The sequence below is a fragment of the Budorcas taxicolor genome, chromosome 1, assembly GCF_023091745.1.
Source record: "Budorcas taxicolor isolate Tak-1 chromosome 1, Takin1.1, whole genome shotgun sequence".
Lineage (NCBI taxonomy): Eukaryota > Metazoa > Chordata > Mammalia > Artiodactyla > Bovidae > Budorcas > Budorcas taxicolor.
This window is the reverse complement of record NC_068910.1, coordinates 69,753,772-69,768,103: the sequence shown is the minus strand read 5'-3', so window position 1 is coordinate 69,768,103 and position 14,332 is coordinate 69,753,772. Positions and strand designations below refer to the sequence as shown.

The 14,332-nt window shown below is 37.0% G+C and overlaps 1 protein-coding gene across 1 annotated transcript; it reads right to left on the bottom strand.

Annotated features, from left to right (window-relative positions):
- Window positions 1–401: 401 nt before the first annotated feature.
- Window positions 402–13,023, bottom strand: LOC128052111 (keratin-associated protein 6-1-like). The gene is made up of 2 exons (XM_052644562.1): window positions 12,863–13,023; window positions 402–684 (listed from the first exon to the last, which is right to left on the bottom strand). The coding sequence occupies exons 1-2, from the start codon at window positions 13,021–13,023 to the stop codon at window positions 402–404; spliced, it is 444 nt and encodes a 147-aa protein (XP_052500522.1).
- Between the last annotated feature and the right edge of the window lie 1,309 nt (window positions 13,024–14,332).

Below are 14,332 nucleotides of genomic sequence, written 5' to 3'. Positions count from 1 at the left end.
AGCCCCTCAATTGTACAAACACAAAGAATAGAATCCTGCCAAAAAGTGTCTGTAAGTAATATTGCATATCAAATAACTGACATAAAAACCAGAATTGCTATTTGCATTGAACAAGTTTATTAGGGTAAGACGAAGACAGCATGGAAGGCATCAAGTCAGTTACTATGGTATCATCATCTTGATGAAAGCAGAACTCTGAGGTCAAGGTGGACTTCAGTTTATGTCACTCAATGATGTAAATTCAGAGAATGTAGGTTAAAAGGTAGGCTAGGAATAGTCCATATTAAACTTCCATGCTGTGGGATAAGCATCACCCAGGGGAAAGGCACAGAACGTGAGGGCTTCCGAGCTGGTGAATCCTGGTGTCCAGGTGTAGAGAATGAGAGTCTTCTGTGGCATCCTCAATAGTAGTAGCCAAAGCCAGAGCCGTAGCCAGAGCCGCATCCATAGCCACGGCCATAGAGAGAGCGGGAACCATAGCCGTAGCCACAGCCGTAGCCACAGCCCAGACTGCGGAAGCCAGAGCCGTAGCCACAGCCATAGCCACAGCCCAGCCTGCGGAAGCCAGAGCCGTAACAGGAGCCATAGCCACAGCCCAGGCCTCCATAGCCATAGCTTCCACAGCCGAGGCCACCATAGTAGTTTCCGTAGTAGCCACACATGGTGTTGGTTGTTGAGGTTGTTCTCGGGTAGAGAAGGAGAGTAGAAGTGTCACTTGAGTGTGGACATTTCTCCCTGCGGAGGGCCTTTTATATGCCCTCAGTGTGGGTGTGACTCACCACACCTTCATTCCATTGGCTAACTTTATGACTGATCTAATTAGTTTGTTGTTCACAACCAAAGATGAAACCTCAGAGAAATTCAGCAGGCTTGCTGTGTTGACATCTCAGTTTGGATTCCTTTTATTTAATTGAGCGTTTGGATGAGAAGAGACATACACTCACACCTACACAGTCCTGCCCCAGATTACATGTTCATTTTAACTTCTTAGAACCATTCTTTATATCATGAAAAGAAGATATGTTAGTTATTGGACCCCACTAGGGTTTTTATTTTGTAACACTTCATACCAAAAAAATTCCTTTGAATCTTAAATTGTGCTCTAAATTGTTGTTGTTGTTGTTGTTTCCCAGTAATTCAGTGCCCTTTCTCAGCAAACCCATAATGGATCTTTCATGTCCACAAAGTTGATTATTTTACTTATAAAAATGTCAAAGGAATCAGTTCTGAAAAAAATGTCTTTCCTATGTATTGATGAGTATAAATTTTATTTATGTTCAACTTCTAGTGAAGAACATGAGAATAGAAGTAATTTTCTGAAACTCAATTTCTACATTTTCCTTTTTCCCCCTAATTAATTACTTAATATTTTAAGTAACTTTCCAACTTTCATGTGTGCATTAACAATAAGTTAGAGAGCTGTTCCTTTCTCAGTCAGTCAGTCAGTTCAGTTAGTTCAGTTGCTCAGTCATGTCTGACTCTCTGTGACCCCATGGATTGTAGCATGCCAGGCCTCCCTTGTCCACCACCAACTCCCAGAGTTTACTCAAACTCATGTCCATTGAGTCAGTGATGCCATCCAACCATCTCATCCTCAGTTTTTCCCTTCTCCTCCCGCCTTCAATCTTTCCCAGTATCATGGTCTTTTCAAATGAGTCAATTCTTTGCATAAGGTGGCCAAAGTATTGGAGTTTCAGCCTCAATACATCAAATCAAAAGCTTTGTAACCTGCTATACTGAGCTCTCTTGCATAGCCCTTGAATTACAACTTGTCTTCATTCAAATCTCTGTGATAACTCATCCTTTTGGGTAGCCAAAGAAAAATGGTAGTAGGGTTACAGATAAAAAGTGTATTTCTGTGTCTAAGAAAATCCTTATGGGAAAGCAGCTTTATTTGTACATCACAAGAATTTCTGATATACAGTGATAATTCTTCCTCAAAATATCATTTTTATATGTACCTTCAGGTAACCATGGGCAAGAATATGCCTACAATGCAGGAGACTTGGGTTTGATCCCTGGGCCAGTAAGATGCCCTGGAGAAGGAAATGGCAACCCACTCCAGTATTCTTGCCTGGGCAATCCCATGGAGAGAGAAGCCTGTTGGGCCACAGTTCATGGGTTGCAATGAGTCAGATACAACTGAGTGATTACCTTTTCAGGTAACCTTAGATAGGAATTAGACAGTAAAATTCCTATCATATTGCAGTGAAGATGGTTTAAGAATTTAGACATCCTCTGCACTTTAATCAACACTCTTTGGGGATCATCACAACATGGACATAGATTTTGTTAAGTTACCTGATTCATCTAATATCATAGCTATGCAAATGGGTCAAGAGAACAGAGCATGTTAATGAAACTCAAAAGTATTTTCAGGCTGGAGGTCGGATCTTTAGAGCATTCAATTTTTATTCTATCATGTGTTTTTGAATCTATTTTCCATGTGCATTTCTTGTTAGGTGCATTTTTTTAAGTAAATATGCTATTGTGATATTTAATTCACTATCTACTGGATTGAGATATTGTAAGCAGAGGACATCTTCAATTTCTCATATAGAAACTAGCAATAGCTTCAACTCCCACAGTGCAAAATCAGTCAGACAATAACTTTTTAGTAAAAACTAGTTGAAATAACAGAACAATTAGTCTTCAAGGATATTTAAGTCCTTAGAACAGTGACTAATTTTGGTAAGCCATAATTATATCAGTTAATTTTTTAGAAATACTGTAAGTAACCTGTAGCTTTGTGTTTCTGACTTTAAAATACAGAATACATTACTTTTTATACAACACAATATTCCTAATTACAACATTTACTAGATTTTTTTCTCCTATTATTTACTTTCAGGAATTAATTTGTTTCTCCCTAGTTGAGTTGCCCTCTCTGATCATATCAGTGTGGGCTTTGCACAGCATCACTCTTTTCTCCCTCCGGTTTGTTGTTCTGAATATACTCAATTCTCAAATATAGTCCAAAAAATAAAGCAAGTCTTATTTCACCTTTCATACCCTTCAAAGTAATCTCTATTGCCATATTCTGCTTCACAGCAAAATGTCATATGTGTACTTCCATGGAGGCATTTTAGTATGTCTTTAGCACTTCAATCATATTTTTTGGTCTTTGGCCTCCACTACTCTATTGAAATGCTCCTGCAGAAATCATCAAGACTTCCCAGGTGGTCCAGTGGTTAAGACTCAATGCTTCCATGGCTGGGGGTATGGGTTCCACCTCTGGTAGGGAGATTTAGATCCCATATGCCATGTGGCATGGCCAAATATAAAATAAGCAAACAAAAACCGCTGAGTCTTGTCAAATCCAGAGGTCAAGTGTTCATTTTCCCTAGCTTCTGAGTACAGTTAGATCCACCAACCTTTTTTTTATTCCTAAAAACTCCAACCTTTAGCTTCACCCTATGCACACAGCTTTGGTTCATTTCCCACCTCAGCAGCTGCTTCTTCTCAGTATCTTCTCTTTAATCTCCTCAGATTTTGTCCTCAAATTTTAGAGTTCCCAAAAATATGTTCACCCCACTCATTTAGTGGCTAGTCTCTACCTAAACTCTGATTGGAGCACTTTGGATGTATTCTTTTGTTCAATCAATTTCAATTCCATTTTCAGTCTTATTACTTCATATATAATTTTCATATATATTTCCAATGCTATTCTATATATCTTCAAATTAACACTGATGTTTTCATAGATGAATAGTGATTAGAAATTTACGACAAGTTGCATTCATGATTTTCTATACTTCCTAGTCTAATTTCTTTTCCGTCTCATAGCACGCGTGGCACAAATTAGATCTAACTTTCCTTTACTGAAATCCTGTAAGTGTTCCACATTGGGATTGCTAGAGTAGATACCAGACATGCAATTAGATTTCAATTTCAAAATATTGATTTTCAAATCAAAATTCAGAAGATTGGATTTCCCATAGATTGCAAGAGGGATACTTAAACTAAAAAATAATTTATTTACATGACATTCAGATTTAACTGATTTGCTTGCATTCTTATGCTACACCTGGATACATTTTGGGAAACATAGCTGACATAATCCAACATGCCAAAGCTATGACCACATCCATCAGTTCATCTGGTAACCCCTTTCCACTTCATTAAATATTCACACTTCTTTTGGTGGCTTTTCAGTCTTTCAAACAGACTTACTTTGTTTCCACTTCAGGTTTTCTGCCCTCCAGTTCTAAGTAACAGCCAGAGTGACTTTGCATTCTCTCTTCTCCTAGAGAAGCTTTTTCTGACTACTCAGTTTGAATCATTCTTTACACATAAGTCTTTAAATTCCCCATAACTGACAATCATTTAGGGTTTACATAAACCCATCGCTATCAGAAATTAACTCATTCGTTTTTTATATCTTTGTCTTGAATTTCCTGATCTGGATTAATCTAGATTATATGCACCATAAAAATATTGACTTTATGTGATATGTTTACTGCTCCATCCTTAATAGTGTCCAATATATGACTGGTTCTTAACAAAGTTTGATGCATGAAAGAAGTCATAAATGATCAAACCAATGAAACAGAAAGAGTACTTTTACATTCCTTTTGAACCTCATATACTAAAATAATTTTAGATTATAAAAACTTATTTAAACACAAAAAAAATCTCATATATCCATTTCTCAATGTCCCCTAATATCTTTTATAACTATAGTGCAATTATCAAGACAAATTAATTTTGTACAAAAATTTGTTTTCATTAACATCTTTTTTTTTTTTTCATTTCCAGGATCCACTTCACATTGTCTTTGCTCCCATATATTTTCAGTGTTTTCCAGTTAGTGAGAGTTACTCCATCTTTCCTTGAGTTTCCTGTCCTTTACAGTTTTAAAATGTTGGATATTTAGTAGTTCATTTCAGTTGCTCAGTAGCGTCCAACTCGGCATCCCATGGACTGCAGCCGTGAGGCCTCCCTGTCCATCACCAACTCCCAAGCTTGCTCAAAGTCATGTCCATTGACTCGGTGATGCCATCCAACCATCTCATCCTCTGTTGTCCCCTTCTCCTCCTGCCTCCAAACTTTTCCAGAATCAGGGTCTTTTCAAATGAGTCAGTTCTTTGCATCAGGTGGCCAAAGTATTGGAGCTTCAGTTTCAGCATCATTCCTTCCAGTGAATATTCAGAACTGATCTCCTTTAGGATGGACTGGTTTGATCTCCTTCCTGCCCAAGGAACTCTCAAGAGTCTTCTCCAACACCACAGTTCAAAAGCATCAATTCTTTGGCACTCAGCTTTCTTCATGGTCCAACTCTCACATCCATACATGACCACTGGAAAAACTATAACCTTGACTAGATGGAGCTTTGTTGGCAAAGTAATGTCTCTGCTTTTTAATATGCTGTCTAGGTTGACCATAGCTTTTCTTCCAAGGAGCAAGTGCCTTTTAATTTCATGGCTGCAGTCACTGTTTGCAGTGATTTTGGAGCCCAAGAAAATAAATTCTCTCTGTTTCTACTGTTTCCCCATCTATTTGCCATGAAGGGATGGGACCAGATGCCATGATTTTAGTTTTCTGAACGTTGAGTTTTCAGCTAACTTTTTCACTCTCCTCTTTCACTTTCATCAAGAGGCCCTTTAGCTCTTCTTCACTTTCTGCCAAGAGTGCCATATTTAGTAGAATATTTCCCAATTTGGGTTTGTCTGAAGCTTCCTCATACCTAGGCTGAGGTTACACATTTCAGCAGAATACCAAAAGAGATGTGCCTTTTTTAGTATGGTATATCAGGAGACACATCATATCCATAAATCTTTGAGAGTTTCTGGGATCATTTTTAAACTCTAATTTCTAATGGAATAAGTCCTCTAATACTTTGGTAAATGAGGTTAATCTTCACGGTCTTGCCTTGGTTTTGTGTCATGTATAAAATTATTGATACCCATTTATGCCAAGTATAAACCAAAGTGTATTATATAACATTGCTTCTCAATAAAAATTATAATACAGCTATTCAATGTTGTACAAGTGAACTCTGCCACCCCATCATCTGTCTCACAAAAATCCCATCCTTCTCTTCCACTTCAAAGCCACCGTTTTGTTTCTAGGTCTACATATATGCAGGTAGAAGGTTTTAATTTAGTTTTTAAACTAAAATAAACTTTTCAACAAGCTGAATCTTCATGGATTAAATGAACTCATGGAGCTAGTAACCGCGTTTAAATTTGGAAACTAGAATAAACATCAAGCCACAAATCTCTCTCCCTAAATGCATACGATATATTGATAGGCATCATGACACACTGCAGATGTCTTGGCTTGGATACATTGGTTATGAGGAATTCTTGAGATAGTTTTAATGACAGTTTAGCTTGAAATGTGAGTCTAGCAATGCCTGTGGTTTATCACACGTGACACTCATTTGGTAAATAAGGTACTGTGCAGATTATAAACTTAAAACTTTTAAAGCTGAATCTTCTCTTCAGCTGAATCTTCTCTGAATCACACCATGATCTTCTACAGCAACTATTATGGTGATTTGGGTTATGGCTTTGGTGACCTGAGATGTAGCTATGAATATGGCTATAGTAGCTGTAGACATATCTGTTATCATCCATGATGCTATGGAAGAGACTGCTCTTTTGGTTTCTTTTGAGAAATTCTATATTGCTGATCTTTTCAGGATGTTCTTTTATGAGGATCCATGTATACCTCCTATATTTTTTTATAATGAGGATGTCTGTGTCTGTTAAAAAATAAGTACCAAATCTAAGCTACTATGCAACATCAGAATTTTCTATTGAATTGCCAGTTTCCAATAATTTGTAAAAATATTCATCTGATCTATCTTACTACCATATGATTCAATGCAAATTTGTTGTTCACTCACGAAGGTCTGACTCATTGAGACCCATGGACTATAGGAAGCCAGGCTTCTCTGTCCTTCACTATCTCCCAGAGCTTGCTCAAACTCATGTACTTAGAGTCAGTGATGCCATTCAACCATCTCATCCTCTGTCACCCGCTTCTCCCACCCTCAACCTTTTACAGCATCAGAGTCTTTTCTATGAGTCAGCCCTTCGAATCAGGTGGCCAAAAGACTGGAGCTTCAGCTTCAGCATCAGTCCTTCCAGTGAATATTCACGGTTGATTTCCTTTATAATTGACTGGTTTGATCTCCTTGCAGTCCAAGGGAATCTCAAGAGTTATCTCCAGCATCACAGTTCAAAAGCATCAATTTTTCGGCACTCAGTATTCTTTATGGTCCAGCACTCACATGACTACTGGAAAGCCCTAGCTTTGACTATAAGGACCTTTGTTGTTAAAGTGATGTCTCTGCTTTTTAATATGCCGTCTAGGTTTGTCATAGTTTTTCTTCTAAAGGCTATTTATCTTTTAACTTTGTGGCTACTGGCACCATCAGCAGTGATTTTGGAGCCCAAGAACATAAAATCTGTCACAGCTTCCACTTTTTATCTATCTATATGCCATGAAGGGATGGGACCAGATTCCATGATCTCAGTTTTTTGAATGTTGAGTTTTAAGTCAGCTTTTTCACTTTCCTATTTCACCCTCATTCAGAGACTCTAGTTTCTCTTCCCTTTCTGCCATTAGGGTAGTATCATCTGCATCTGAGGTTGTTGATATTTCTCCCAACAATCTTGATTCCAGTTTGTGTTTCTTCTAGCCTGGCATTTTACATGATATACTTTGCCTATAAGTTAAATAAGCAGGGTGACAATATACAGCTTTGATGTACTCATTCCCCAATTTTCAACCAGTCCATTGTTCCATATCCAATTTTATCTGTTGCATCTTGACCTGTATATAGGTTTCTCAGAAGATCAATCTTAACCACTTCCCTTTGGGAAAATGTCTAAAAAATTTTTTTTGTTCAAATTTCTCTGTTTTCCCTACCTACAATACAATACTGTGACATATATTGTTTATGTAGATTTCTGTGATTGTGTGTGGGTTTTGTGTGAGGTGTTTGGCCCTTTCACTATTTATAGTATGAGATAATTTTTTTTTTATTAAAAGCATCTTGATTCTACTTAAATCTTTTTAAAAAAAATAAAAAAAGGATAGCTACTCTGTTTCAGTCAGCTCAAAGTTCTTGTGGAGTATGATTAATAATTTTCAGAGTTTTTACAGCTATGTTTGCAATCTCTTTGGCTCATCTTGTGTCACTGGCTGTCTCTCTGATCCCTGACATTGCTGCCTGAAAGTGCAGAAGGAATTTCATCAGCGAAGTCTCTGTCTTTTGGTGGAGTAGGAGGATAGCAATATTCCCCATATATCTTCCTCACTGTCAAGATGTGTTTGCAGAGGACAGGAGAGTGTCAGGTACACGAGGACAGAGTCTTCCTTAATTTGGAAATGATTCCCTTTAAATAACTAGATGTATGGCTTATCACTGAATAAACCATTTCAAATATTTATGTAAAAAGAAGAGGACATTTAAAACATCAGTGTTCCAAACCTCTTTAAAAAGCAAATAGTAAGGGAAATTTTTAATATAAATATTTTCAAGTATAATGTAAGGAGAATAAAGGAAAAATGAAGATACAAGCACAATTAATTCAATATAAAATAGATAAACTATAAAGAAAATCAGTAATTCCTCAAGCTGGTAGTTTGAACAGATATGTCAAAGTGATGAATTCTAGATTTTGATCAAGAATGTAGGAGAGAGAATTCAAATTATGAGTGTTAAGAATGAAAGAATGAATATTTTTTAAGATCCCACAGGCTCCAAACATAATCAGTTCAATTCAGCTCAGCCACTCAGTCGTGTCCAACTCTTTGCGACCCCATGAATCTCAGCACGCCAGGCCTCCCTGTCCATCACCATCTCCCGGAGCTCACTCAGACTCACGTCCATCGAGTCCGTGCAAACATAATGGAAAACATGAAAGACGTTAGTCAATAATTCCACAACACAGTTGAAATGGAAAAATATCTTTTAAACACACCGATTACCAAAACCAACTCCAGTAAATCTGAGTCAGTCAGTTCAGCTGTTCACTTGTGTCCGACTCTTTGCAACCCCATGGAATGCAGCAAGCCAGGCTTTCTGGTCCATCACAAATTCCCAAAGCTTGCTCAAACTCATGTCCATAGAGTCAGAGATGCCATTAAACCATCTCATTCTCTGTCATCCCCTTCTCCTCCTGCCTTCAATTTTTCCCAGCACCAGGGACTTTTCCAATGAGTCAGTTTGGATCAGGTAGCCAAAAGTATTGGAGTTTCAGCTTCAACATCAGTCCTTCCAATGAATATTCAGGACTGATTTCCTCTAGGATTGACTTGTTTGATCTCCTTGAAGTCCAAGGGACTCTCAAGAGTCTTCTCCAACACCACAGTTCAAAAGCATCAATTCTTTGGTGCTCACCTTTCTTTATAGTCCAATTCTCACATCCATACATCAGTTCAGTTCAGTTCAGTCGCTCAATCGTGTCTGACTCTTTGCAACCCCATGGACTGCAGCATGCCAGGCTTCCCTGTCCATCACCAACTCCCGGAGGTTACTCAAACTCAAAGTCCATTGAGTTGGTGATGCCATCCAACCATCTAATCCTCTGTTGTCCCAGTCTCCTCCCATCTTCAATCCTTCCCAGCATCAGGGTCTTTTCAAATGAGTTAGCTCTTCACATGAGGTGGCCAGAGTATTGGAGTTTCAGCTTTAACATCAGTCCTTCCAGTGAACAACCAGGACTGAGCTCCTTTAGGATGAACTGGTTGGATCTCCTTGCTGTCCAAGGGACTCTCAAGAGTCTTCTCCAACACCACAGTTCAAAAGCATCAATTCTTCAGCACTCAGTTTTCTTCACAGTCCAACTCTCACATCCATACCTGAGACTAGACAGACCTTTGTCGGCAAAGTAATGTCTCTGTTTTTTAATATGCTGTCTAGGTTGGTCATAACTTTTCTTCCAGGGAGCAGATGTCTTTTAATTTCATGGCTGCATTCACAATCTTCAGTGATTTTGGAGTCCAAGAAAATTAAGCCTGTCACTGTTTCCATTGTTTCTCCATCTATTTGCCATGGAGTGATGGGACCAGATGCCATGATCTTAGTTTTTTGAATGTCGAGTTTTCAGCCAGCTTTTTCACTCTCCTCTTTCACCTTTATCAAGAGGCTCTTTAGTTCCTCTTTGTTTTCTGCCATAGGAGTGGTGTCATCTGCATTTCTGAAGTTATTGATATTTCTCCTGGCAATCTTGATTCCAGCTTGTACTTCGTCCAACCCAATGTTTCTCATAATGTACTCTGCATACAAGTTAAATAAGCAGTGTGACAATAAACAGCCTTGATGTACTTCTTTCCCAATTTGGAACCAGTCTGTTGATGTCTAGTTCTAACTGCTGCTTCTTGGCCTGCATACAGATTTGAGTAGCACTTTATCTAATAAAGAAAATGAATGCATAGTTAAAAACAAATTCTCCCTAAATAAACTCTAGGCATAGATATCTTCAGTGGTAAATTCTATTAAATATTTATACAGCATATTTATGGGTACCTTAAGAACATTACAGAGACTGGGAACTTGACTTCAAATATTTTTCTCTAAAAGCACTAGTAAGCAAGAGATATTTTTAACTTATTAATATTTTATTTAATACATGAAAAACACAAAAACTATCTTTATGAAGAATCACTTATATTTATCTATCTAACTATATCTAGGAGAAGCAGATAAAAACACACTAATAATGGATGACTTTCCTCAGAACAAGACAGATAAAATAGAAATAATAAGTAAAGCCTAAACAATATAATCAATTAGGTAAAACTTATAATATATTGATCTTTGCATCCCCATAATATAAAATTAACCTTCTTGCCAACACACACAAAACAAACACTATAATTGATCATCTATTTAATATTATGTTACACAGAATTAGCATCTTTTGTAGAGCAGAAATACAAGCAAGAATACTTCCTTACATCATGCAACAAAACTCATAATTACTGGGGAAAGGAAAGAATGGAAAATCCCTTTAAAAATAAAATCAAGCAGTAGGAAAAACAATCAGTTCTTTACAACCTAGAAAATAAAAAGTCTTCTATTAGGAAAACTTTGGGGGTAAAAGATAAAATACGAATGAAATTATAGATTTTTAAATAACTAATGAAAATGATCCATAATAGTCTTTGAGAGATATTTAAAGCAGTGTTTAAAGAAAAATTCATAGCACCAAACACCTTTATCACTAAAAATAAAAGAAAAACCAATATTTCAGTCAGAACACTTCATAAAGGAGAAATAAGAAAACCAGAAAAGGAAAAAATAGATCAAAAAACAGAAAGTAATAAAAGTGACTTAAATAAGCAGCCAAAATGCTGTTATTGGAAAGAATTAACAGAATTATAAACTACTTGCTAACTTGAAAAAAAAAAAAAAGAGAAATCACATACAAAATAAATAACAAAGGAAAAATGAACATTAAAATGGAAGAAATTTGAAACATCATATGAAACTACTTTTCAGAATTTTATAAATGTGAAAACCAAGGTGAAATGGATAATTTCTTAGCAAAATACAAATTACCAAAATAGACACTGTTCGTTTTAGAGATCAAAAACATACCAATTTCCTTGGAAGGAAAAGAGGTTATTATTAACAAAATAGCCTACATAAAAGCCTAATCCCAGATGAAGTCTCAGAATTCTATCAAAGTTTCAAGCACAAGAAAATCTTAATACTGTAAGAATTGTTAAAGTGCACTGAAAATGAACAACTTCCTAATTTCTTGTATGAAAATTGTGTAGCATTGAGTCAGCAGTAGTTAGCTTGCCCCTTTGATTCCTAACTTTTGATGTAAATCTTTTTGTGTGATCCTCTCCCTGTGAGTATGAGACCTGTGACTTATTTGTACCCAGTAAAATATGGCAAGTGTATATTATTATGTGTGATTATGTGATTATGTTACACAAGACTGCATTACCTCTCTTGCTGGAGTCTCTCTCCCTCCTTGCTGGCTTTGAGTAAACAAGCATCCCATGTTTGGGAATTTACTTGGGAAGGGAACATGGGCAGTCTTTTGTGGCCGAGAGTAGCTTCTAGAAGACATCCTGCAAGGGGCTCTGGTCAATAGCCAGCAAGAAAATAAGTCTTTCATTTCTACAGCTAAAAGCAACTGCCAACAATAATGTGAACTTAGAAGTGGATCCTACCCCAGCTAAGCCAACATCTTTAATTAGGACATTTTGAGATGTTGAAATTTTTAAGCCCATATCTGTAATAGTGTTTTTATCTTAGTATTATAATCCCCCATGCCTGCCAAATATTTTCACAATTTATTGCTAGCTTGAGATGCAATTCATTATTAAAGTATTCTTAACATTATATCTCTCATACCTTTAAAATGGACAGAAGTGATATTTGGCTTTGTGTTAAGAGTTTTCCAACATAACACCTTATTCCCTCAGAAGCAGAGGAGGAAACTGAAGTCTACAGAAAGTAAGTTACTTTTCTAAGACAACTGATATTTGAACTATAAAGAAACTAACTTAAGAATAATAAGAGAAAAATAGCTCCCCAAGAAAGCAATTGTTGACTTTCCTAAAAACTGAAACACAAGCACTATCAGAAATGCTGAAAATCAAATAATTGGCATAGAGACCAGAGTTTCTGTTTAGATTGAACAAGTTTATTAGGTCAACAGAGAAGCAAGCTCCAGTGCGAATGTCAAGGCAATTTCTTGACACCATCATCCTAACGAAAGCAGAAGTATGAGGTCACATGTGAATTTCACCATCTCCCACTTAATGGAGTAAATTCAGGGAATTTGTAGGTTAGATGGTCGGGTAATGACAGACCGTACTAGATTTCCATGATACAAGATAATCATCATCCAGGGAAAAACACAGAATATATAGGGTTCAGAACTGGTGAATCTTGACGTCCAGGTGCAGAGGAGGAGGCTCTTCCACGGCGTCCTCAATAGTAATAGCCAAAGCCAGAGCCATAGCCAGAGCCACATCCATAGCCACAGCCAAGGCCTCCATAGCTACAGCTTCCATAACCACAGCCCCCATAGAAGTTTTCATAGTAGCCACACATGGTATTAGTGTTGAGGCTTTCCGTGGGCAGAGAAGGAACACAGGTGGCTTCAATCTGGACAATATCCCTGTAGAGGGCCGTTTCTATATACTTAGTGTGAATGGGAACCACTACACATCATAATGCTATTGGCTAATTTGCAGGACTAGCTGAGTAATTTGCTGATTCCTGGCTTTTAGTCATGGCCTCAAGGGGCTTGAGGATCTTTGCTAATGTTTAGTCACACCTGAATCATTTGTGAGCCATTAGTAAGAAACGACTGTCTCATATTCAAAACTCTATTCATATAAGATCTTCAAATTATCCATTTCTAACCAATATTTATGGCAAGAAATAACATTTTGAGTAAACATTCTAACCTTTCCCAGACAATCAATGATTATATATTATATTGATGGCATTCAACACATCATGATAATCTACCTTAACCTTGAGCTTTTCTATCTGCTGCTCCAGACTTTGTTTCCTTTAGAAATTTTCCTTATGTTCATGTAAGAGATGGCTTACTAGGAAAAAGCCAAAAGGTATCACTCAGCTTCATGAGACGATTGACAAAAACCCAATACTGTAGTTATGGTAGTTTGAAATTCTGGGCCACCAAGTCTGAGAAAACTGGACTCCTCTTCCTCACTAACATTAACATTTCTTCTTATGACTATATTTTAAATGTTTTCCATAGTTTTAAAGTTATACCTTAAATCTATCGCCAGAAAATAAAAATTACTAGATGTCACTTATAAAGTTGCATTTTCATGAAAGGGCTTTCTTCAAATTTCAATATATTTGTAATATTTGTATTTTGATTCAAAGGTGAATATAAATATTTTATTTTATTTAAAACAATGATACTGGCAGAGGTACCTTTCATGATGCTAGTAGACTAGGAGTTCTTGGTAAAATTGCTTGGACTATGAGAAACATATTCATTATGACATATATATTTTTGTATGCAATGAATAATCTGAGCTGAGTGATTAAGTAAAGTTCAGTTCAGTTCAGTCACTCAGTCGTGTCCAACTCTTTGTGACTCCATGGATTAAGTAAAAAAGCCTCTAAACTTGTGTTCTTAGAAAGATGACTTCATAGATGTCAGCAGAGCCTAATAGATAAAACTAAAACTTTTCGAATCAGCTCTCCAGGTTGAAATATTTCCGTCACTTATAGCTGGGTGACCGGGAGAAGGAAATGGAAACCCACTCCAGTAGTCTTGCCTAGAAAATGACATGGATAGAGGAATCTGGCAGGCTACATTCTATGGGTCTGCAAAGACCCACAGACACGACTGAGCAACTAACA